This window comes from Neopelma chrysocephalum, unplaced genomic scaffold, assembly GCF_003984885.1.
Source record: "Neopelma chrysocephalum unplaced genomic scaffold, ASM398488v2 Primary Assembly neopelma1_59, whole genome shotgun sequence".
In the NCBI taxonomy this organism is placed as follows: Eukaryota; Metazoa; Chordata; class Aves; order Passeriformes; family Pipridae; genus Neopelma; species Neopelma chrysocephalum.
In genome coordinates, this window is record NW_020897714.1 from 25,085,145 (window position 1) to 25,110,643 (window position 25,499).

The 25,499-nt window shown below is 41.7% G+C and overlaps 1 protein-coding gene across 2 annotated transcripts in view; it reads left to right on the forward strand.

Moving 5' to 3' along the window:
* TMEM178B (transmembrane protein 178B) overlaps positions 1–25,499 on the forward strand; it is a 231,383-nt gene that overhangs the window by 192,831 nt on the left and 13,053 nt on the right. For both annotated transcript variants that reach the window (XM_027680558.1, XM_027680560.1), the window contains one exon: positions 7,061–7,198. In XM_027680558.1, coding sequence (XP_027536359.1) covers positions 7,061–7,198 — 138 coding nt within the window. The remainder of the gene's footprint in view (positions 1–7,060; positions 7,199–25,499) is intronic.

The following is a 25,499-nucleotide window of genomic DNA, read 5'->3' on the forward strand; positions in this document are numbered from 1 at the left end:
GGCATAATGTAAGTCTTCTGCCTTCTGCAGTAGAACTGCTTCTAATATGTTAAATTTCTGCTGTGCAAATGCCTCCTTTATGCATTGAACTCTCTAATATCCATATAATAAAGTCTCTCAAAAACACATCTGTCTTTTCACCCTCATGAGACACTTTTTCTCACCCTTTTCTGCCATGCACTTAAATAATCTTTGTCTCCTTCCTTCTCTAGTGCCTCCTTAAATCACTCCCTTATTATCTAGGGGTCCTCTTGTCTCCTCTCTGTTCTACATGAGCGAAAGGCAAGAATAAAATCAGAACTTGGTATCTGAGCTCCAGATAGTGCTTTCAGCCACTGCAAAATTTCTTAGGCCCCTGTAATGTTCCCAAATACTGGAGGAATTTCTTTCAGACAGTAACACACCAGTGTGTGGCCTGGTCTGGGACATCCTCTTTCCTCTTTGGTGCTTTATGAAAATTCACCAGAGACAAGAAATTGCAGCATCATGTGGAGTTTGCTGTTTGTCAGCATGAATCTCTAAAGGTGTCAGCCTTTGTAGAAGACAGGACTTCTTTTCTCCCTGATGAACTGCTCACCTGACCCTGAAGTTGTGGAGTTTCTTATGAAGGAAGTCAGACTGAAGTGCCAGCAGTCCATAAATGGCACCTTTCTTTTGTGATTGTTTCTGGTTTAAATAGCTGTGAGAAAATTTAAGAATTCTGACAGAGGAAATCTATGTAGATGGACCTGTCCTAACAAGAATAAATCATGTGTCAGGATGTCCATTCTAGAAACACCTCATCCCGAGGGACTTGTTGACTAGCACAGACCACAGCCAGCTTGTGAAACTTCCTATCAGCATTTCCATATAGGCAAGTTCACACGTGCTGGCAACCAAACACTTAATACTTTGTCACACAAACAACAAACTCTTGTCAAGGGAAGGTGATGGGATTTTTTGGTTTAGGAGTTGTTATGCATGTATCTTATAAACCCCATTGCACCTCTGGAGATATGAAGGCTCACCTATATCCTTGAGAGAGCCAGTTTCTCTTTTTGTAAGGGTTTTCTGTTGCTCTTTCTCTCAGCTTTGAGAGAGTTGTGTTTTAGAGTATGTTTGTGAGTGCGTATTTCTGAGTCACTTCCATATAAATATAACCCACTGTTACTTTTGTTGGAGTGGGTTGTACTCACTGCGATTGCATTAGAGTAATCTTTAAACTGGAGACTGGTTTGCCACATGATTCAGTAAAAGGCACTCAGAGATTTTAACTGCGTCTCAGGTAGACTAATACATATTTCTTTTCTTATCTCTCCATACCTGAAGCAGAAAGAAAAGATTAAAAACCTCACCCTCTATTTGCCAACCTCATCCAAAATACAGTCTCGAGCTCTGCAGAAAGAATAGTGAGAGCCAGAAGATGCCACTCAAAATCACCTGCATTAACACTCACTTGTTCGTTGTACCTGGGAGCTGCTAGGGCTGGCTTTCAATAAAACACACATCTCTCCAATTTTATCTTGCTCCCCTGAAGTTTTGGGGTGAGATAAGAGAAGAGATGATGTCAGGGAAAGATACCTCTGTGCTGCTGATTCTTTGTAAGAGAAGTAATTTAAACAAAGCTCAGTGAAATCTGGTAAACTGTGCTCTAGGACTGTGTGCTGTTCTTAAACAATTTCCAATACATGTATTTGTTTGGAAAAAGAAAAAGAGTGATTTAGGCTCTTTAAGTATAAGTGTTCTTAATCCCTGCTAAAGACAAATCAGAGGGAATCTAGTACAGGAGAGTATAGATCAAAGTGACCTGTAATAAGGGATTATGCTAAAGAATTATGTCATCCCAGTTTATTTCTGCTTGTGACGTTACTATATCCTGTCATTTGGTCCTAGAGTGGCACAGAAATCCATCTGTGATTTCTTTTTGGTTTCCCTTTTTGTTGGGACCCCTCAGGAGAGAAAGGTGCTGCACCCAGAATGTCTTCTAAGCTGTTCTAGATATTCTGCATACAGACTTCAGGGTCCTTAGTCCCTATGGACCTTTCAGTATTGGGAGAAGAAAGGAGGACGTGTAGGATGGATATCTGAAATACTATTTGCAGGAGTTTTCGACTTTCTGACGGTCTGATAACAAGCACTGTAGTTTGATCTGCTACCAAATGCTTCAGAATAAGCAATTCTGAAAGCAAAAGCAGTGCTGTGTGGCACAAGGGCTGGCCAGAAAGCCTGATAATATAGATTCAATTATACACTCCTCCACAAACTTTTCATGTAGCTTTGGGCATGTTGACTATTTTCGACTTGATTTCCCCGTCTTTCACAAAAGGCTCATTTATTCCTTGCTGTATGCATCGTGAGGAAAGAAATCTCTAGTATTTTGGAAGTATTATTAAACTCTGTGGAAAGGAAGATAGAAAGATACCAAGAGGAAGACCAAGCCCTTGTGTTAGAAAGATGACTTGCAATTTCAATAAAGTGGACAGAACATCAGAAGTCAAAAAGGCATATTGAAATTTTCAAGAAGCAAAGCTGATTCAGAACATGTTATGTTTGCAGCTGCTGGGGTGTGAAACTTCTTCCACGATGTGATAACCAGCATGAATTACTTTATTGCTCATAACAAATACAGATGGACAGATATCAGGGTGAAAGAAAGGGCAAACTGACAGAGAGAACCTTCCACCACATGTTGCTTGGAAATAAATGGATTTTAATCAGCTTTTCTGCCTTTATTTATCTTCAGAAAACCTCTAGAGTTAAAAGTCTCCAGCAGAAAACTAAAATGCTTTTAGGAAATGTGCATTGTTGTATGAGAATCTGCCTCTATTTTAAGGAGGTTGTCTAAAATGCTAATATTTCTCTTTTTATCACGATTCACAAAGCTTGAGGCTTTCAAATTTACCATTTCAGTTTTAGTCACAGGAATTTGATTACTTCATTCCCTGTCCCTTCTCCATTGTAAACAGTCAAGAAATTTGTTGTTTACAGAGTTCATGAATGCTGTATTCCTTGCCTGGTGATCCATATTGGTTTTGAGTCAGGATCGAGTTTCCTGCCTTTTACATGCAGCAGCACCTGTAGCAGCACTAGGCATGAAAAGAACTCCCAAATACAAGATATTCACCCATAGCTTTTAGTCAACATCAAAAAGAAAAAGGGATGAAGAAGGTGTCTCTAAAACATGTGGGGAAAGATAATATTTCACTTTCACCCACAAGTGATGGTGGTATCTATGTCCATACAGTAAATAATTGAAACTAGTGGTCATATAGGCAAAGCATTAAAACTCAACTTCTGTATTGTAGTGTTAAAGAAAAAGCAATGTAACACCTTCCTTACTTGCACCTTGTAACTACACTTCTGAAGGTTTGGTTTGCTAGATAGTAGAGAAGGGGAATTCAAAGTGTCCCTGCAGTCTGTGCACTTTGCTGCAGTGTGAGGACATGGGATGGGTATCCAGGAGAGGATCAGCTCTATAACCAGCTAAGAAATGCACGAGTGCACTGAGATAAGGCATGTTTGCTGTTGCAGCTCCCATTTGGCTGTATAAGATACAACAGTGCATTTTGCTGGCACAGCCACTCATTCAGTTGATTGAGATCATCATGCCATGACCCTGAGATGCTGTAGTTACTGAGAGAGGTTTTCAAAGAGAGAAAGAATGTAGAGAACTATTCATTTCGTAGTCTAAAAATAAGAGCAATTTCAGAAAAATAAAGCCAAACAAACTCAGGATATGCTCAAATGACATCAAGTGGCGTTACATGACAGCATGACCCTTTTTACCTTTGCAGGATGCATTCAGGAAGGGTCTTATCAGTGCCAATCAAACTCAGACAAAATCCCATCAATTTATACTGATGAGCTATTGTTTATTTATGTCAGCCCTCCATCCTAAATTAGCAGAACAAATTTAAAAATTGCCTCGAGTACACAATGCAAATCTTTGCTTTTCTTCTGTCCTTTCCATGTGGAGCCCACACCAACAAAACAGTGATCATAAAAAGTACCACTAATAGGGATTGAGTCCAGGGAATACAGGCTCCTGTTCCCTGGCCTTCACTGAATAGCCTGAGGGTGATGATTCGTTCACATACAATAAGTACTTTTCCGCAGAAGAATCACTTTGAATAGACTTGAACCGAGCACTGGCCTCAGCTTCCTGTGGGCTCTGGCAGGTGAGGAGCACCAGGAAGATGCTGTTGGACAAGTGCAGGCTGTTATTGAAACCAACTTTGAAACCCCCTTTCCCAGCTCTGCCTTTTGCAAGGGCTCCCATTGGGGAATGCTATGGCAGGACAAAAGCCAAGATTGTTTTGAATAGAAAAGAAAGTTTGTATTTTATTTGTTTCAGATAAGCCCTAACCAATGGACTTGTGAGGAGTAGATTTGCAACTGGCCTAAGCAGTGGCAATCTTAAACTAAGCTCAGTGAACTTGTGACAACTAAGATTTCATAAAGAAGTTCAATTTTGAATTTTTTAACATGTGGTATTAAGTGTCTGCCAGAAGTTAGCTTTCTGGCTTTTTTCAAGAGATAATGTAAGCCCAGAGTTAAGATGATGAATTTTGCTGTGTTGTTAGAAAGGGAATTTCAGGCTCCATCAGGTGAAACAAACATTAAAATTTGGCCTAGAAATCTTAGTCCTGGTCCTTTAACTCTTCTGTTCAGTGGCAAAACTCACACTGGTTTTAGTGGGATGAAAACCATTCCTTAGTTTGGTGTACAGGATGTGGGAATGTGATCCACTCTGGGACCTATGAAAACTGGCTCCATCAGCTAGGCGTTGGGGTAGGTCGAGGAGTTATAGACATCTTGCAGCTGAATAAGGCTATTTAAATTCAGCTCATTAAAAGCAGGTTGTTAGGGTATGTTTCCATTAGGAAGAACAAGTGCTGTTGTTACCCAGAGTCAGCAGTCACAAGTTATAATGGAAGGAGTTTGTAGGGCTGACACAGACAGCTGTGCAGCACCTCCGAGAGACATGTTGTGCTGTTATTGAAGATGACATAGGAAACAGTAAACATTTTATGTTTTCATTCATCTTTCAAATTGAGCCTTCATGGGCTGAAAAAGCAGGGAGACATTCGGCCGTCAAACATGCTTACTAACATTACTGCTTGTTTTAGAAAGCACTCAGAAATTCCCAAGGAGCAGAGGCTAGCATTGCCTATGGGAAGGACAAGTTGCTGCAGGAAGTGCTTTTTTTCTTTTTTCTGCACTAGAGCTCCTTGAACATACTCAAATGTGGTGGGACAGTCACAAAACCTAAGAAAAAAGTACAAATTTTAAGATGTGTATCTTATTAAAAGGGCCTGAAGACCTGGTTATCTGTTGTCAGAGAGACTCCTTGAAAAATCAGTGACAGTCTACAGGAACCAGTTATAGTTTCAAGGGAGGGGTTACATTCTGCAACTTGATCTTGCATAAGAAGGGCTATAATGAACATGAATCTGAGTAAACTGCCTTCCATTAAATCAAATCATTCTGTCCCAACCTAGACCCTAGGGACCAAGGTCCCTAGACCTTGTGGACACTTAGCATTTTGGATGCATAAATCTCTGATGACGGGATTTTATCACTGTTCAGAAATTTCATTGAATCTGCACTGCTGGTGTTGGTGGTCCTTTTATCCACTGTGGGAAGAACATAAAAAATTACAGAAATTGAGAAACAGTCCAAGGCCAGCCAAGGAGAAAAGCTGCCATAGAGAGATGATTCACAGTTTTCAAATCTTCCTTCTCTGTCATAAGCATTCTGTTTCTTGGGAAAAAAAAAAGTAAAATCATTGCTATGCAAAAAAAAAAAAGTTTCAAAAAGGAAACAAATGTTTAGAGAGCTGACTTGGCTGGAATTTTCCCTATACATATACTCTTGACATATCAGTGCTCAAACTTTTTATGCGTGCATGAGGGGGGACAGGGAACAATCAAATGTTAGTGAAGATAACCCCATCTGTTTCATTATTTGAGGGTGTGAAAATGCTCTTTAGCTCACATAGTCCTTGCTCTTTCAGTTGCCAGGTGGTCTCACTGCCCAGATTTCACATCAAAACCAACTGTGAAGAATTTTATTTTTTTTCCCAGCACATGCAGGGAGAGGGATCTCAGCAGTCCCATCCTTTTTGCAGAAGGCAAATATGTGACATAGCCAGGCCTTAATTTAAGGATTCCTTACATTAGGTCTTGGGGGTCCTTTTCCTTTATTTACGAAACAAATGCCTGTCAATCCCTTGCACCCATATCAGACGTAGTACTCAGTCCACACTTGAAAAGCACAAAATGTTTCACTCCAACCCCCTGCCCTCCTCTTACTCTTAGTGCTCCCTGGAGCACTGGAAAATATCCTCACCAAAAACTGTCTGGCAAGGTCACCATCTGGATACAGGAGAGAGCAATGAAGTGTCCTGTGCCCCAGCCGTGCATCTGCCGCACATTTATTATGTCTGACACCAGAATACCTGTGTGCCTCCATGTTCTGAACGTCCCAGGTTTCACTCATCCCACCGCTGGACACCAAGGCACTATGGCCCAACTCACATGTGGGAAACTACAGCCCAGAGGGGCTCAGTGACTTGCCCAAGATCACACAGAGGGTCAGAATCGAGGTGAATCCTCTGTCACGTCTCCGCCAGCACAAAGCACAGAAACCGCTTTGCCGATCAGTTTGAGCAGGTGCATCCACTGAATGCAGTGGAGTAATGGAGGTAGATAAGAAGGCAGGATGTAAACAGATGTTGTGCTAGTACCCAGAGATTACAGCTATTAGATACAACGTTGCACTGAGGCCATTTTACAACTTCTAACTCCTGAGCAAGTTGTCACAAGTCACTTGAGTGCATCTGCACTGAGCCTTATTGTGTGATAAAATGGTCACCTGCTCTCCCTCCCCAGCCCAAGTTAGTATCTTAATTTATGGCTTGTCCTCTATCTGAATCATCCTTACTCAAATCATCCCATGCCAACACACAGGTGACCCTGCAGGATCAGTAGCATTTTGGATTAAGACTGTTATGAACCCATGATCATGCTGATTTATCACTGTTCACACTCACGTTGATTTTCTGTCTTCCCCATTGCAGATCTGCGCAGGATGACAGCTGGCTTCATGGGCATGGCTGTGGCCATCATCCTCTTTGGATGGATTATCGGGGTGCTGGGGTGCTGTTGGGATCGAGGCCTTATGCAGTATGTGGCGGGGCTTCTCTTCCTCATGGGAGGTAAGAATGTTGGTGTTTGAAGAAATTTATTTGTCTTCTTGTTTTCGTGTTCCCTCTTTCCACATGTCCTTTCCTTTCTAAGTCACTGAAAACATGTTTTCAGGGTTTTTTGAGTGATCTGGACTTGGTTTCATTCTGAGTGCCTTCTGGGGTACATCGAGGATCACTCAACCATAGCTACATGTTACTTCTATCACAAAACAGTGTCTGTAACTCACAGGACTAGAAAGGGCCCTCTGAATTGTTTAGTCCAATACTCTGTGGTTGCAAGTAACACTGTCACCCTTAAACTTAATAAGCTCAGTAAAAAAATCTGAAGGTTATGCAGATATTATTCCCACCACTATCCCACAGTGGGACACTTTGATAACTAGAAACTGTGCTGCAAGTTATAACGTACTTATTACTCGTCAGTTGTTCTTGAGACAGACGTAACCTTTAGTTTACATGTCTCTCTCCTTCTCTGATGTACATATGAAGAGCAATGGTATCCTCTGTTTTCTTTTTCCCACTCTACATATGCTTTTTTGTAGACTTCTCTGTGTAAGACTTGTTATCAATCTAGCAGCCCTTTCTGCAGCCTGTTCTTGTTTGTACTTGCCTTTCTCACATATGGATGAGAAGGACCATTCCCTAACAAGGTCTGATCAATGCCTTGTATAAGTGGGGCGATGGTTCCCCTTCTCTGATGGAAATTCTTTGCCTGAATTATTTTGTGGTTGTATTTGCTTTTTTCATGCTGCATCACACCACAGACCCACAGTCATCCTTCAGTTGGATGATGCATCCAGGCCTTTCTCCTCCTTTGTGATTTCCTACTGGTTCTATCACAATTTACAGCAGAGGTTCTGTTTATTACTCCCCAGGTACATGCCCTGGCACTCTGTGCTTTTGAGCTTCTTCCCATTTCTACTACACTATCCCTCAAGGTCATCCAACATTTGCCATGTCATGTTCCAGCCTTCCTTACTAGAGATGCCATCCAGCTTTCTGTTAGCAGAAATTTAAAGGCACACAGTTAATTGAAATGAAGGGTGTGAGAGTCAAGTCCCATAAACAGCGGTGGGTGAATGTCTCAAAGTGAACACCACTCCTTCTGTTCTCTCTTATTTTCTCTGATGGTGGTTTTTGTTTAGCTGGGCTTTTGCCCTCCAGGCAGATCATCACTTCAGTGCATTTTATCATCTGTTTATCTGTACTGTGGTGTGATACAGATAAGTGTGTGACATACAGAAAAGCTTCTGCAGTCCCAGAAGAGGAGTTAAATGCTCAAGTAACAAGTATTTATGTTCCAGTGATGTTGTACTGGTGACATTAGACATCAGCTCTCTCCGTGCCCACAAACACATTTGAAGTCACTAGCACCTTGTAAAAGCACACACTGGTCTTTGTGGGGATGCCTGTAAATGGTTTGGTGTGGGTGTCAAAGTGTTATGGGCAATGGGCCTGCTGAATTAACTTGATATTTCATATATAATTAATTTGCATTTAATTAGTTTGCATGGGGGGTTATTTTGTTTTACTATGCTTAGATATCTCTGTGGTATTTAACTTGCTACAGCACAACATTCAGATTAAAACATTAAGAGTATACAAAATAAATACAGAAAAATTTGTTAGAAACTAGCTACGTCTTGTTTACTAATTGGAAATTATTATATATGGGGTGGTTTCTAGTGCAGCTGCAGGAATTTCTTTTTGGCTCAGTGTTATTTGGCAGTGATTTGAAAGATGACTTAAAGTTTTCAGGTGAAAGGAGATTCAGTGTAACCATGTGTAATGGGAGGGGTCACTCATAGCTTACAAAGCCATCTTTTGGTGTGCTCCAACAATACACATTTCAGTGGAGACACGTCCAAGGTCATGCAGCTGGGAACAAAAGGTGTCAGTCATCCTCGCAGAACAAGAGGCCCCCTCAGAAAGCAGCAGCTCTGAAAAGGTCTCTGGGATCATGGTTGCTGGGATCATCCAGCTGCACAGGAGCTCTCAGTGCAGTGCAGCTGCTAAATGTGTTAGTTTTTGTGGGAATATGCAATGAAAGCATGAGGTGGGGTTATCTCTGGGCAAAGCAAAACTGTTTCTGGACATCCTAATCTGGTGTCAATGCTAAAGAAGGATGTGGAAAGATTGGGAGAGGTTTGCAGAAGAGCTACAAGAATGACTCAAGGTTTGAAAAACAAGAAAAAGACAGCATGCCACAAAAAGCCAATTGCTTGAAACTGTTTAACAGAAGGTTTATAAATGACTTGAACACATTGTGTAAGTACCTATGCAGTGAGAAGCCATCTGATAGTAGAATGCTCTTTGCATAGACAAAATAATAACAAGATCCAGCAGTTGGAATCTGAAACTAATTGAAATGAGAGGTACCAGATTATTTTATCTGCCAAATTCTGCCAAGATGTGTAATATTTTAAATAAAGATGTTTTGGGAGGAGATGAAAATTGTTCTCTGCTTCAGCGCAGACACGTGGATCAGCGTTACCCAAAGGTTACTCTCTTGTTTTGAACAAATCAGTAGCAACTGCTATACTGATTTCTTTTTACAGCAAATGTGTGTAAAGTAACATCTACAAACTGAAGCAGTCAGTTAATAAAATACGCAACTAGAGCCATCTAATCTAAAAGTCAGTATCTTTCAATGTTCTGAGACTGTCATATGTTACACAGTCATTCCTCTTACAGTCAATGAATCTTTGAACTTAGACTATTGTATTGCTGGATGGTGTTTGAATACAAAGCTGGTTCTTCTGTCATGATGTAAATTCTGTCAACATATTATTGTATTGGTCCTTAAAATGCATGGAGCCAGAGTGCCTCTCAGTTTTACTTAACTTTTTCTCTGGTCCAATAATGGGAAAAATGCTTTGGAAGGCTTATGTCATCTGAGTTCATTACAGCTGAGAGGAGACTGTGTTCAGTTGGTAGCTATAAAATCACCCTGAAATCTAACTTTCCCTTCCATTTGCAATGCCACTTGTCTTGGCTGTGTTTGTAGCATTCCCTCTGTTTGTGTTATAGACAAATAGCTCTTTTATAATGCTTAAACGTTGCTGGCTTAACATATCTATGGGGTTTGTCCCTTATTGCCCATAATTCTTTGAACAGGAAATCTCAACAGAGCACTAAGAAGTGTGCTATAATAATTTAACAAGGTCAGACGTGGTTTGCTTGGACCTCTGGTTCTTTATTATATTTACCAAACAGTCTTCTTGCTTGCCCATGTGGCAGTGCCTCCTAAAGACTTGCTATAGTCTGGGTGATCTGATTTGTCAAGCAAATTGCTGAAACAAGTCATTTGTGAAATGCAGGCCGTTATCTGGTATTAGTTCATCTGGAATCCAGGACATGTAAACTGTGATTTAGAGTGTGTTTTTACAGTGTTATTCAGCATGTTTTGTAACAAGTTAAAATTATTAATAATTCATCTTTTCTGTTTAGTCCAAATGGATCTGTATCAACAGCAATCACAGGTCTCTTATGGCTTTGAAAGGGTTTTTTTTGCATAATTTTCTGAATTTATTGTAGAATTTATACTTGGATCCCTTATCTTGAACGAAAGCATTTGCCTGACCACAGTAGGATTTTTTCGGTCCCTCATCTTGTACAGAGCCAGATGGATACTGCAAATTATGTTTACTATTTTTTATCTCATTGTGCATGATGGTGTTGTTACATAGCCTTCTGCACCCACAATTGCACTATCTCTTGTAGTTCCATTTCAGTATTGTCAGTATCATTTTACCCTGCAAGGTGGGAGAGTTTCTCCTTCTAAGAGTTTCTCCATTTGGAATTGTGCTTCTAAATTTCACTGATCGGTTCATTTTATTCATCTTACTTGAGACTGTTTAATTCTATTACAGAAGTGGGTCACACTCAAATTATACATGACTCGGAGCACATCCTCTTGCAGCTCCTTGTGTTTTCTTTTCATGCAAATTAGTGAAAATCTGTGCACCAGTAAAAGCTCCATCCAGTAATTTTGTAATTTTATAATAATTTCTGGAGCCTTAGAAGCATCTGTGACACTACTTCCAAATGCTAGAGTCCTGTGGCAAACTTGATGCTTTCATGCTCATCAAGGACCTACTTTTAGTCTAACAGGAATTCAGTTAAACATCTACCTGAGGAAATGCATGGGGGGCATTTTATATGTTGTATTTTTAACAAAGAAAATTTACTCGCACTAAAACTATGCCTTAGCTTTTTGAAGTCTAGATGTGACCTGCTTATCAGTTGCCAAGAAGTGGTGCTCACATTTTCTGGCTTTCAGAAGTTCTTTTGGATGTATTCAAATCCTGGACTTGTTTGGGTTTACTGTCATGGCAAACCTGTCAATTAATTTGGTTGGTGTCCCTCAAGAGTAGTATTGTCAAGGTCAAATTTCAATTTTACTTCCAGCTCCAAAGAGTTGAGATACTGTGAACTGGCACACTGGTAACTCTACCAAGGCAAATTGTGTTGTCTTCAGGAATCCCTTCTTTCCTGTATCAAGACAAGCAAACAAGCCTATATCCATCTAACTGTTGGTTTTTCTACCTGCTCTCCAGCACATTCATTCATAGGAGTTTCTTAATTCAGCATCTCAGATTCTGCTAGTTTGATTGTTCTTCCACAACCATGCAAAGCCAACCTCACCACACCTTCTGTTATTCTACTTGCTTTATAAAATCATCTTTTAAAGACAATCTCTGATAGCCTGTTGTTATCCCAGTTCAGCTGATTTCAGTCAGCTGTTTTGACATATCACATGGCTTGCATTATTTCTAATTTGAGGGTAGGGCTGACTTTGTACCTAAATGCTCCAAACCCCTTTTCCTCCTCATCAGTGGCTGCTGTGGGGAAGGTGGGATGGTAGAGCCGCCCTGTGGTGGCATGGTCCAATGTTTTGGCAGTGGTTGCATCCTCCCTTTCCCTACCTTGTGCACCTCTCTGCTGTCTGTTGTCCCAGCTGGAAATACAAAATGGCACTTCCAGTATCTTGTTCCGGTACTTGCTTTAGCACACAATTATCCCTGGCCAAAGCTACATCACTTACCTTTGTAAATGTATTAGAAGACTGACAAAGAATAACGTTTAATTGTCCTTATCAGAGCTCTGTCCTTCAGCTGCACATTCATGTATTTTCCTTTGATAAGTCTGTAATTTGTTCTGAGAACACATTTCAGTGAAATAGTTTGGGGTTTTACTGCACACCTAACAAGGCAGCCCTTCAGGGAGAGACTTCTGTGTTGTCTTATTTTGTTCCAAATTTACTGCAAATAAATGCAATAAATAATCTCTGCACTTGTTTACTCTTTTACCTGTTCTCTTCACTCTTATCAGGACTCTGCCAGTTTTGTCTTGTGACATGTACTTTAGGATCACTTCAGGGTTTTATCCCCATTTGCTAACAATTTCCTTAGAGAAGCATGTAATTTTACTAGCCTTGCAAATATTCCTTATTCTTTGCAAAGTCAAGTGTATTTCTTGCTGTAACCTTGCTTTGAGCCAATTAAAAATTTTACCATTAAAAATTTAGTCTCTAATTAGACTATTTGGAAATTATTCCAGCTGTTAAATGCCCTTATTCATGTGATTTAACTTCACCATGAAGATCTGTAATAAAATGATCTGGAGTCTCACATAGTAGCTCATTTCTTGTCTTTGCCTAGTGACATTTTTGCATGAAGTACTGGACTTGGGGCTTTGCTTGGGGGTCTGAAATTCCCTTTTCTCCTGGCACTTAAAGGCCTGAAAGTCTTGCTGTACACATACAGTAGTGGTATGGAGTTTTTCCTGTCTGATTTTTTGTCCTAGCAATTGCTCTCAGAAACATCAGGAATTTCTTTCATCCTCTCCTCCTCCCTCCCCTCCAATGATGATCTGCCCGTCTGGGGGATTCAAGTGCCATTTGCCAGCTCCAGTTCTGCCACTGATTTGGGTTTCTCCTCACCCTCTTAAGAGTACTGCAGAGACATTGCTCTTTGTAGCCCATCCATACTCAGAGGACTTAGGTGAGGGTTAGAAAAGCTTCAAATCTTTTCCCAGAGCAGAGGTGAACACCTATTCTTGCCAGTGCTGGCTGCTGCAGCAGAGATAAGCAGGCAGGAATAATGTGTAAGAGGGAAGAAAAAATGAAGTTATGCCGGCGTGTTGGCACAATTTAATGCTTTATTTCAGATATGCAAGAAAGGATGTCTATTAAAGAAATAAAGAAAAAACCACTTACATATGTATGAGTGCATTCTTCTTTTATATTTTAATGTAGGGAGAAACAGCTTTTTATAAGTAATTTCCAGCCCTTCTCAGAAATACTTCCAAAATATTCCTTCTCTCAGTCCAGGGGTAAGTCAACAAAATGCTTTATTATCCTTGCAGCTAGAGGATGGACTGACCATTTACACCAAGTCACCCTCTCTTGCCCCAGCCATGCCACGCTGTCGCAAGGTCACACTTGGGGCTTTGTGCCAGTGCCTGCCAGAGCCCAGCAGCTGCCACAGGAGCTGTGTCCGGGAGCTGATGACCAGGCTGATACTGAGGGATGCAAACCCCGTCAGAAAGTGGGGTTCCAAAACAGGGCTTGTGAGCCCGTGCAGCACAGTTGTTGGTATCCATGCACTCCACACGTCTGGATCCTCTTTCACTCCCCACCTCCACAGAGAGTCTTGTCTTCCAAATCCCTGAGCCTCTGTGCTGTGCTTCCTCCTCCTGTGCCGTGCATATGTTAGTAGCTGACAACTGAGACATCTGTGTATTTGCAGCCACGGATCGTTACCAGCTGTTGAGTCATTTGAGTCCCAAATTTAACTCACTGTACTTTGAAAATAGCACATAATGGTAGAAAATAAGAGTGTTTATTCTACAAGACTGTGGTCCTGCCATCTCAAAATAATCATTCCGCTGCTGAATAATTTAAGAAACAAAAATGGAGCAATTTAATACAGCAAGTGTAAGGGAAAGCTCTGTGACTGACATCTCCCAGGCAGTTATGAAGTACCTTCATAGCAGCTGCCAAGAGGAAGCAAAGAGAAAGATAAACAGAGAAAGTAAAAGCTATTCTTTGGAGTTCATCAGGAAATATGGTAGGTCCCACAGAGCACCTAGGATTTCTATTTCTTATTAATAATCAAGACCTCTACCCACTCTGCAGAATGTTCACTTGTGGTGAAATGATCAATCACAACACTGAAGATGGAAGGTATTTCCTGTGGTCATGTTTATTTCTTCTTTTCTACAATATTATTCTTTGAAAGTCCAGTTTCTCGTGCTTCTTTCCAGAAAGGAATAGTTTTAGAAAGTTTGCATAAAATATTGTTTTCCCTATGGAAAGGAAAGTGTAAATACACATGTGTGTGCATAAGTGTATGCATACAGATCTTAAATAGCAGCATGTGATCTTTACAAAAACTGAAGTCTACAATAATTCACTGGAATCTGAGCTGTGAAGCTTGGCATAAATATAGTTTTCACAATGTCAAAATACTTTTGGCCACTTTGAAGAGTATTTATAATTCAAAAAAAGTTGGAACACTGGAAAAACAATGAGATACCAACCATGTTTTAATCCTGTGGGAGGCCCTAAATTAGTGAAGACTGCAGAGGGGCTTAAGAATTTTGCAAAACTCCTTGCAGATCACTGGGAGAACTTATTTAAATGGATTGACCTCCAGATGGAGACAAAGGCTGGTTTGTATCAAGAGATGCCATAAATTGGTTATGAAAGTCTTTGAGACAAGTCTCAGCACAACAAAGTCAGTCCCCCCCTACCAGGCCTCCCCCACCACACTCGTGTACGCTCTGGCTCCTACGTGTGCTTTTGTTTAAATTTTGCATTATGCTCTAAAGTGATTTAAGGCCTCAAGTTGGAATGAACTTGAGTTAATGTACAGCGTTAATAGGCTTTAAATGTTTAAACCTCTCTAAGGCTCTTGATTGTTTAAAACCCTCAAACACATTACAAGGGTGTTGTAGGAAACAAGCGGGTGAGGCTCTTTATGGACCTGTGAGGAGACGCAGAGCTCGGAGCAGTCATGCATGTTTTGTGCCTTTGTGCCCATCAGGCAGTACTGTAACAAGGCCAAGAACATGCATATTCGGGAAATAAGAGTCAACCTGTTTCTGAAAATGTCCTTTTTCATCACTTTAAGGATTTACCAGTCTGTCTTTATGGGGACTGGCTGAGGGAGCCAGGGTTGTTAACTCTGGAGAAAAGGAAGCTCAGTGTCTCCTCTCCCAAGTAACAAGTAATGAGACAAGAGGAAACTGCTTCAAATTGTGCCAGGGGAGGTTTAGATTGGATACTAGGAAAAATTTCTTCACCAAAACGGTGGCCAAGCCTTGGAACAGGCTGTCCAGGGAAGTGGCAGAGCCACTATCCCTTGAGGTATTTACAAGATGTGTAGATGTGGCAAGTGGGGACATGGTTTAGTGTTGGTTTAGTCTTGATGATCTTAGAGGTCTTTTCCAACCTAAACAGTTCTATGATTCTATTAAAACATTTCTTCTTTTCACGGTTTGTGGTGTCTCTCACAGACCTTGTTGCAGGTCATGTTTCTTGATCCCATTTTAGGCTATGTTTCTGAGGTATAAAGAGTGGCTCTTCTTTTCTTATGTATTTTAAAACAGGGACACTGGTGAATACATATCCAGAGACATATGTATGGACATGTCCAGTCCTCATACATGGGTAGGACTGGAAGTGCTTCTCTATCCAGACCAGCTAACCATTAGTAATCAGCCTTTAGAAGCTGGTTTTCACTTTCCCTTTGAATGTTAGCAGATTTCCTATTTTCACTCAAAAAAATAAATATTTGGGAAATCATCCATACAGATACGCATCCCCTTTGCCATCTTTTGGGGTTCGTACAATGCCAAGGTGGCCTGTTTAGCATTTCCAACCTAGAAAGAAGTTGCTTGGCTGATGGCATCACAAGGCTCACAATATGTTATGCTTTAAAGGCAGAGCTGGGGGAGCATGTTACATCTTTCCTTCTACTACTTCTCTTTGCTCTCTGATGCACTGACAACATATTTTGCATTTATTTATTAATGCTAGCACTCATTTTGAAAAGGAAATAGGGGACTCTCTGGAAATACAAAAGGTCGCTTCCTTTCACAGTAGAGACATCTGTATGTCACTGCGTATCAGCCACTGAAATGCTCTTTTATAATTTCTTGTTGTAATACTCCTCGGGGGGAAATCATGACTCCCATTTTTGCATCTCCTACAACATAAGTTCAAATGCAGAGTTATGTCCTTCTTCTCACAGAGAATTATTTTCAGTAGATGTTATTTTTTTCCAATACCTCAGGAATATAGCTGATTCTCTAGGCCAGTACTGGCAGAGCTAGCACTGAAATGTTGAGACCTAAGAGTTAACACCTTCATAAGAAAATGGGGATGGGATATAGAAATGTTTTTTTCGAGTCAATAACACAACTGTACTGCAGGGTGTAGTCATTTAGGGGTATTGTTGTGCCTTTTTTTTCCCCCTCTGGAAGGAAAGGCTCAACAAGAGAATTCATTGTCAACTCCGTAGCATTTGATCTCCACGGAAACATTATCAGCTGACTTCAAAGGCAACCTTCAAATGTGGTTTGCTTTTTTTTTTCCTGTGGCTTGTTTCTGATGCTCCTAGATGTGCACTTGCATGCTGTGAGGGAAGAAATATCAACACAAGCAATTCTGCCAGCCTTGTATCTGATCATGGAGGAGCACTGGCACTTAGGAGGAAATGAAAGGCTTCATTAATGAGGTGCAGAGATCTTATAGTTTGGAGCAAAAGACAGGGCAAGTACTGTATATGCACCTATAAACTCATTGTTTTTCAGTCTTAGCTCAAATCTGTCTCCCTGAACTTGGCGGTCAGTAAATTTAGGAGTCAGCTCAGTCTGGCTTTTCAGCCAGAAGAATGGTTCATATTCCTCTGTGTGTTTATTTTAAGTCAGCTATACTGACTTGTAGTTTCTCCCTCACCAGCATAGGAGGTACTGGCAGAAGCATCAGTACCTTCCAGAGTTACAAGAACAGACAACCGAGTGTAGTCAGTGAAGGGCATGCAATCTAGTTTGCTTCCCAGGGATGTCAGTAGGTCTTTGGGGGGCTGACAGAAGGTGAAATAAAGTAGAAGCAAAGTGGGAGAGACAGATTCCATAGAAATACAAAAGACTTTCCCACCCACAGCCCTGGAAAACAAGTTCTGTGCATTTTAAGATTCAGTGGTTGTTCCCTAGCCTTTAATAATGTCACCAGGTCTTTGATCTGTTGCTGGCTTCTGAATTCCAATGGCAAGATGCATCAAGGCCAAAGGAAGACAATGAAAACAAAACTGGCATTTATTACTGGGTTGTTTTTTAGTTAAAGAAAAGTTTGCTGAGTTGTTTGCTTGCCTGGGATCAAAGAGGAAAGAAAATTGCACATGCAACAGAAGGAAGAGTAACACTGGCATGATTTTCTGGACAGAAAGAAATCCTTACAGAGGGAATGGGGAGCAAATTTCTGTGTGTGGCAGAACTTTTTGTTAAATGCAGAGGCTGAAGCAAGGTTTAGATTTACCTTCTTGGCTTCTCAAGTTGACAATTTAGAAAAACAACTTTCCCCTTAGACAAATCACTGCTGTGCTTGCTTGGTCCGATCTGTCTGGACAGGGCCCAACTGGACAGTGGAAATTCCACTTAAAAAGCAGCTGGACCTGGTAGAAACTAGATGAGAAACCTCCTCATTTCTGGCCAACCTGGCTCTTTTAGAGCATACAGGGATGTCTTGGTTTAATGACAGTATGTTTGGGGGGTGAGACCTCTAACGAGATGAAGCCTCTCTTTTCTTTATTTCCCTTCCCCCAATATAGACAAGGTAAAAAATTACAGGGATTCTGAATGAAGAAGGAACAATAACAATTTTACTAAAAATTGAAAGAAACAAAAAAACCTCAGCAATAGCAGAAAAATATTACCTAACCATCCCCCTCCCCCCTAGGTTAAAACAAAACCTGGAAGGATATTTCATCCAAAGGAGAGTCCCATGCCACCAAGATGGTAGCGTGGGTTCCGGCATAGCAAACCATGTGGAGTGACAGTGGTGGGGCTGGGATGACCCAGCACAGTGCTGGGGCATGCCTGCTTTTATCTCCTGTCTCCCCAGTTCCTGGGATGCTTCACTCCAGGGACCCACCTTTCTGGCAGGTCCCGAGATGCTGGGGACAGTCTTTTGCCGATCCAGCTCAGATGGGGAGGGGCCGAGGAGGGGGGGAAGTCCCCCATGCTCCAAATTATGTGGTGGTATGAAAAAAAAATCACTAAAAATCTTTTCCATTTAATTAAAACTACAACAAGAGATTATGAAGCCCTGAAAGTGTTCCCTCTAGGAGTATTTTTAGTGTCACACACACCAGGCAACACGGAATAAGGCTGCACTGAATTTATTTGTGCTGTATCTGTTCTCCAGTCTCACTTGTCTTGAAGAACATCTGTCTGTAGACTTTTCAACAATTTAGTGTTTCCTACAAAAGAAAGATTCCACAAATCCTCTGAGGCTCCTTCTGAGGTTCCTTCTGAGAGAAGTTCAATTTTTTGACTGGGAGACAAAGATCTTAAGAGAGAGGTGGAATGACCTCACTGCTAAAAGGCCAAATGCAATGTGTTCCACAGATTTCCTATGCTACACAGTATGTCCTGTGACAAGGCAAACCCAAGCTGGCTCAACAACTGGCACAATTTTTTTTCATTTCAGCTCTGACAAATGCCTAGGCTGGGAAGCACCTGCCTGAACTACTGCTTGATACTAAACCTATGTGTCTTGTCATCTGGCAAATCTGAGGTCTGTTGGAGTCACTTGAGCTTGAGTCCAGTGACCGTTTCTGTTTAATCTTTTAAACTTCTGCCTGGGTCATCCTGTGGAGTCCATACCATAAGCGATGAAAGAAACCTGCCAGTAGCCTCTGTTGTTGCCAAGGATGGTGCTTGCCAGCACATAGATCAGATAATTTCACTAACCTTTGATTAGGATGTTTCTTCATTTTAATATTTAGAGATTCTTTCTTTTGCTTCTGCTCCCACTAAAATATGGAATCATATCCCACTCCTACAACTGGCACAATTTTTGCTGCCTCCTCTGTTGTGACTGCAAGTTCATGAGCCCTAATGTTTGCTTAATGGCTGTAGTCAACTCTCTTTATTATTTCTGGGTTATTTTGAGTTGGTCATAGGAATTACCATTGCTAAAGTAATCAGAGGGTTATTCACTCAGGCCTTGATCTGAAAGCTTTCTTTTCTCCCTCGTCTGTTCTATCAAAATCACGTCCCTTTAGCTAAGTAGTGTTGCTTTTGCTTCAGTGCCAACTCACAGCTTCAGAGGGTGCTTGCTCATAGCTGGAGCTCACTGGCTGCTGCAGTGCACAGCACTGCAGTCCCATGCCCCGAGGGAGACGGTCACAGAAATGTCACCATGTGCAAATCTGCGATGTGCAATATGGGCTGACTGTCAGTTGTATCAGCAGAGCAAACTGGAGCTCAGCCTTCAGCTGCTGTAGCATTGTTCCTTGTATGACACTGATTTACACGAGCCTAAGGATGGCACCCAGTAAGTATTTGCAGTCACGACTGAGGATACACGATCCTCTGGTGCCGTAACAGATGGCCTGTGCAGCGGCAGACAATAGGCAGGCGCTGCTGCTGAGGTGACACGCTGCAGGCACAGAGCTCTGCGTGGTGTGGGCACCGCTGGTACGTTGTGAGGCTGGAGGCCAAAGGCCAAATGCAAACTGCATTCCAAGAGCGGATATAATGCAATACCAGAGCACCAAGACAGACCCTGCAGTTTACTCTGGCCCATGGTATAAATTAAAAATGCATTAAGTCCCAACCCGGGTGGGTATATATTCTCACAAGGACACTTCACTGAATCTCCATCACCCAGTCAGACTTATCCTTCCATCTCGGCTTTTTTCATAAGGGCAATTTTCCAGTAAACCCCTTGCTATTCTGCAACCTATTGGCGATGCTGCAAGCTGCTTCTGCTGGAACAGTACATAATTAATGAATAATTTATATTCTATGCGTGTATGCACAAAGCAATAAAGTGTTCTCAAGAGCTGCGTGCTGCTGAGGCATTTAATCCGTGCACAGAAGGAGTTTACTGCAAATCTGCTCTCTCCAAAAGGCTTTTGTCATCACTGTGTTGGGAGGGAATTCGGTTTATTCTTTAATAATTTCCTTGGATTGTGATATAATTTAAATAGTTAACGCTACACATTCCACTTTAGGATCAGACTTCATTTTATTTGTTTGTTTGATGTACCTTGAAAATAGTGAAAGCAAGTAGAGCAGAGACAAAGTAAAGATAATGGTGTTTCACTTCTGAGATTTTTTTCTCCCATAATCCCATAATAAAAGAAAGAGATGATAATTAAATAAACAGCACTCCTTCCAAAAACATTAGTGGCCACAAGAAGCTACTAGAAATACTTTAAAGGCAGAGATTTACATTTATTTGAAAGCTGTGTGGTTTCAAAGGACATCTTAAAATCCATACCTTTGTGTTTCTCTTTTTATCTAATAGTTTACAAGCAATACTTCAAATTTCTCTATTAAAAAAAAATAACAAAACCAACAAACCAAAAACAGAAGGTGAGAAGAATCAGGTTTTGGGTTTATTTTCTTTGTACATCTGACAGCACAGTTTGTGAGTCATTTCTGTCTGTTGTGGGGAGAAGGGAAAGAACGAGCGTCATTCTGCCAGATGCAGAAGAAGAGTTTTCCAAATCATGAGACGGGTGATCTCTACAGAGGAGTGTCTCAGAGGTAGGCTTGGTGCCCAGATCATTGTAATTATTCACTTTTTGGATTTCCCTTGACTTCAAATTGGTGATGTCTCCTTCAGGTTTCAGTCAGACATCTCACCCCTAATATTAGAGCTGAGGATGTTCAGAGGAAGTTCCTGCCAACAGGGACTGTTTGTGCCCCAGCGCCAGGAAGGCTCACCTTCATTTGCAGCAGATCTAAGAAAGAAAGCAGTTCTTGCCTCACAAAATACCACAGACCCTGGGAAATTCCTCAAGGTCTTTTGCTGTGGAAGTCGAGCCATGTCTATGGGTGAAGGATGTGGGTTCTGACGTGGTTCAGGGGGGCACTAGCATCAGGGAAAATTAAAACATAATTTGGTATGGATGATTTGAGCCTGTCTGTGTTTAAATCGGTTCACAGAGAGCAGTTCTGCTCTCCCCTGGAGGCGAGTTTTAAAAACTGCAGAGGCGCTGCAGCCCCTCACAGAGCCGGGCTGATCAGAAAGAAAAGGGATATTTACCTATAAAAATATTAATTCCTCTCAGCACAGGCCCATGGCTCTGCTTGGTGTAATCATGCTTAAAAACTGCTACAGCAAAGGGTCCTAACTCATAATCCACACAGAATTAGGCTTTGACCAACAATGACATTACCTTCTCCTGTCATCCCTCTTCTGACTGTGTCTGCCCTTGCAGCAAGGATGGCAGGACCCCAATCTTATACACATATATAGCAAATAAGTTCATCTCTGTCCTAAAAAAACTTCCAATCTAAATGGAAGGGACATTCAATGTAATGTTTAATATTCTTCTGTAATATGTAAGAAGGAAAAGCACAAGGTAGCCAAGAAGTATTTAATAGCTCATGTTCTCAAACCACTGTTGATCATCAGCCCATTAGCAGGACAGGCACTGTCAAAACCAGCCCAAGGAGAGGGGAGGCTACCTGATAAGGAGTCAGGATGGAGGTTTGGCTACATATCAAACAGCAGTTTCTGTGGCACAGACACAACTTTATATGAAATTTCATCTCTCACCTGACTGAAGCATTTTGCAGTGACACGTGAATTACTTGTCAAAAATGCCACTGTTGCTTTGTCTCATTCATTAGTGTTTCACTTAGGATGAAAATGTGTAAATCCCAGCACAAAGAACTTTGTGTGTTCTGCTTCCCCCAGCTGCTGAAGAAGATGGCCCTTATCTCCCCTGTCCAGCTCATGTTCCAGCAAGCTCTTATTACCACCTGTCATTCACATTCTGTGTGTCAGTGCCGCAGCTGGACCACCAGCCTTCAGCTCTGGTTATCTGCTGGGCCACAGTTATGGGGAGTGTTTTTCACAAAGAAATTGAAGTTTGTATTGCAGCGGCTGCCAGGGGTTCTGAGGCGTTAGTGCATGTGTAGGGGGGCACCTCACTGACAGAGAGAACTTGACAGGACAGCGAGTAAGGGTTCAGTTTAAATTCCGGAGAGAAAAAGAATTGTAGGGGTGGGGATGCTCATGACTTCCTGCAGTCCTGCTGCCTCTGAAGCACCATGTCCGTAGTGCAGACAGTCATGGGCAGGAACGACAGCCTCCCTCCTCCTGCCACCTCGGCTCCATGTCTTACCTGGACTAGCAGAGACTTCATTTTCATATGTAAGCTCAGTTTCTGCATCCCTTTTATCCATGACTCTTTCACTACTGTGGCCAACAATCAAGCAATTGGTGTTGTGATTGCCTTGAGGAAAAGCTACTGAACAGTCATGAGGAAGTAACCTTACTCAGTTTCCATCAGCAGCCCTCCTGGTGAGAGGCCAGAATAGCTTGTAAGTGGGAACTTCCTTGCTTGGCTGAATACAAGCAACACATAGGACTCTTAAAATGGCCATAAAGATTCTTCCAGGTGGTATAAAATGACATTTTTTGTCTGCAATGAATAGCACTGGAGAGGCTGATAACCCTGTGCTGTACAAGATGTCCTGCAGAAGCACAGGGTGGTGACCGGCTGAGGGCCATTCTACGCACTCTGTGACATTGTGCTTGGCAGTCATTGTTTGTCATTGTGGGGTTAGCACATTCTCCAGTGAAGGGGCAGGATGGGGGCAGCCTTTTTTTTAAGAAGTCTCATGCTCATGATTTGCTTAGTTCTCTAGTGTTTTTACTTTCTCTTTGTTGTTCCTTTGTTAAGGGACAAAACACCCTCAAGCAAGGTGGAGTGCCAGTATATTGGGCACTGTTCAAATACAAAGAATAAGCAACATTTGTTGCACTGAAGAGCTTGTGATCAAAACAGCCAAGACAAAGCATGAAAGCGCAGGGAGTATTTGAAATCCGAAGTTATTTCCTTCCCTTTTGTGCTTAGCAAATGTGGCTTCAGTCTGGCCACACAGATTTTCCCACCCACCTCTCTTATTTTAAGAGAGCTGAAATTACCATGTTCTTACTAGCAAAGAAAGGCCTTCCCTGTCATTTTCTAACCACAACTATTTGGAATGAACCATGGAGCTTGGTTCAGAGCACAGTGCTTCTGATGGATCCTTTTTTCCCGGTCCCACAATGTACTGCTAGTCATTCTGACATGTCACACAGGGAACAACCACATTCTTGGCAGACACTTTCACGTTACTGGATAACCTAAAACATGGAAAGGGTGTGTGGTTTCTAATCAAACAACCTGATTTTTGAGTAAGGAATTGTGGAAGGGAGACCTCCCCATTTATCCGGCTCTGTGCTTTGAAGTAGTATAGGACATCTTCAAAAGGCAGTTCCAGAGCCTGGGATCTCACAAGGCTTTTGCAAGAATCCAGAGCCCTGATTGCAGACTAAGGGGGTGCTGATGAGAGGCAAGAAGGCTGTTTTGATTTAAACAGGCATAGTACCTACTGCAGCAGCTCACTGGCCCTCACTGGTACCTGGTGGAACTATCATAATATGAGTCCTTATGAATACCCTGGGTCATCTGGGAGCTATTTATCCCCTACTGGTGTTAGGGGAGGCACCCAGAGTTCCCATATTCCCTGACTTTAACAACAGAGACTATCTACAAGTGATACTCCAAAAATACACTGGAGAAAAGACAGTCCAAATAGACACAGCAGTGACCAGAAGAAGGAACAGAGAGAGGGCCAGGATGGTGATCTCACAGCAGGTCCATGACAGAGATTCTAGACTTGTGTGATGTTCCTACTAAGTAAAGGAGGTGGGTATGGTGGAAAGTCCACATATTTTTGATGGTGTACATATGTGCCTGCCAATGCTCCCAGTTTCTGAACCAAATTCCAGGTGAATTCACCAAATAATCTTACCTCTGTCTTCAGAGTGGGGAGTGTCAAATCCATTTTTTTAATGCAGCTGCAATTAAAAAGAGAAAAGCAGCAGAGAAAGAACAGAAAAACTGTTGCAGAAGAGAAGCGGGAGTAGGGGCAGGAAGGAGTAGAAGGGGGCAAGGGCACCAGAAGACTGGAGCATGTCACTGAAACCAGGCTGGCTGTGACTGCTTTGGAAGATTGTGCTATCTTAGGGATGGCACCAGGAAGAATAGGAGATTCCTCACATGCAGCTGCTAGTGCCCAGATGCAGGACGTGCTGTGCAGGTAGCACACATCACACACTACTGATGTGGGCGTGAACAGCGGGATGACACACGGCACTGACCGTGTGTGTACTACGGCACGTGACCCGTAGGCTGCCTTCCATGCCCAGGGCTCTCCAGGCAATTCAGAGAGGCCCACAAAGGGAGGAATTAGAGAGGAAAAATAAACCACCAAGTTTATGTTGACTTGAGTTGTTATCTCTTGAGGCAGGCATGTAGCATCTGTAGCTATCCATTATTCGGTGTGTGGGTGGCAATTGTGACATTTCAGGAGCTCAGAGTCTAGCTTTGATGAAGCTGGAGGCCAAAGATCAAAATTAGACTCATCTGGGTGGGATAAAGTTCAGCCTCATCTGATACTTGTGTTTTTCCATAACACCACCTGACAGAGTTATGAAGTTTGTCCTCGCAGTGTTCTCAGGAAGAAATAAGAAATGAAATATTGCTGCAGAAATCGAAAACAAGAACAGGATATTTTGAAGATTTTACCAACACTGCAGAGGGCATCTAGATTGGAACTGGAGTCATGCAGAGGGTAGAATCTGAATTTTGTGAAGGATTTAGAGATTTTTACAGTGATATTTAAAAGGAGACTGTATAATGAAAAATTCTGTATTTTGATATAAGAAACATGTGAAGAAAATCTCCCAAGTAATTTCAAATGTACACTTCAACAGAGCCAGAATATGTCAAGTATTTTGTAGTATTCTATGAAATGCATCACTGAAAAATTGAAATTAAACAAGAAATTCAAGCTTTTTTTCCCCTAAAAAAAATTTGAAACATGATTATTCACTCTGTGTTTGTCTAAAGCAAAGTTTCAGAAAAATCAATGGTTTCATGAAGCATTCTGGTTCAGCAAGGGAGTGCCCGTAATGAAAAACTGTTCCTATTGAAGTTTCTCCATAGAACTCAGTTCAGCATCAGATCAATATTCAAGGCTCTGGTGGCACTCTGTTCTTTCCCCA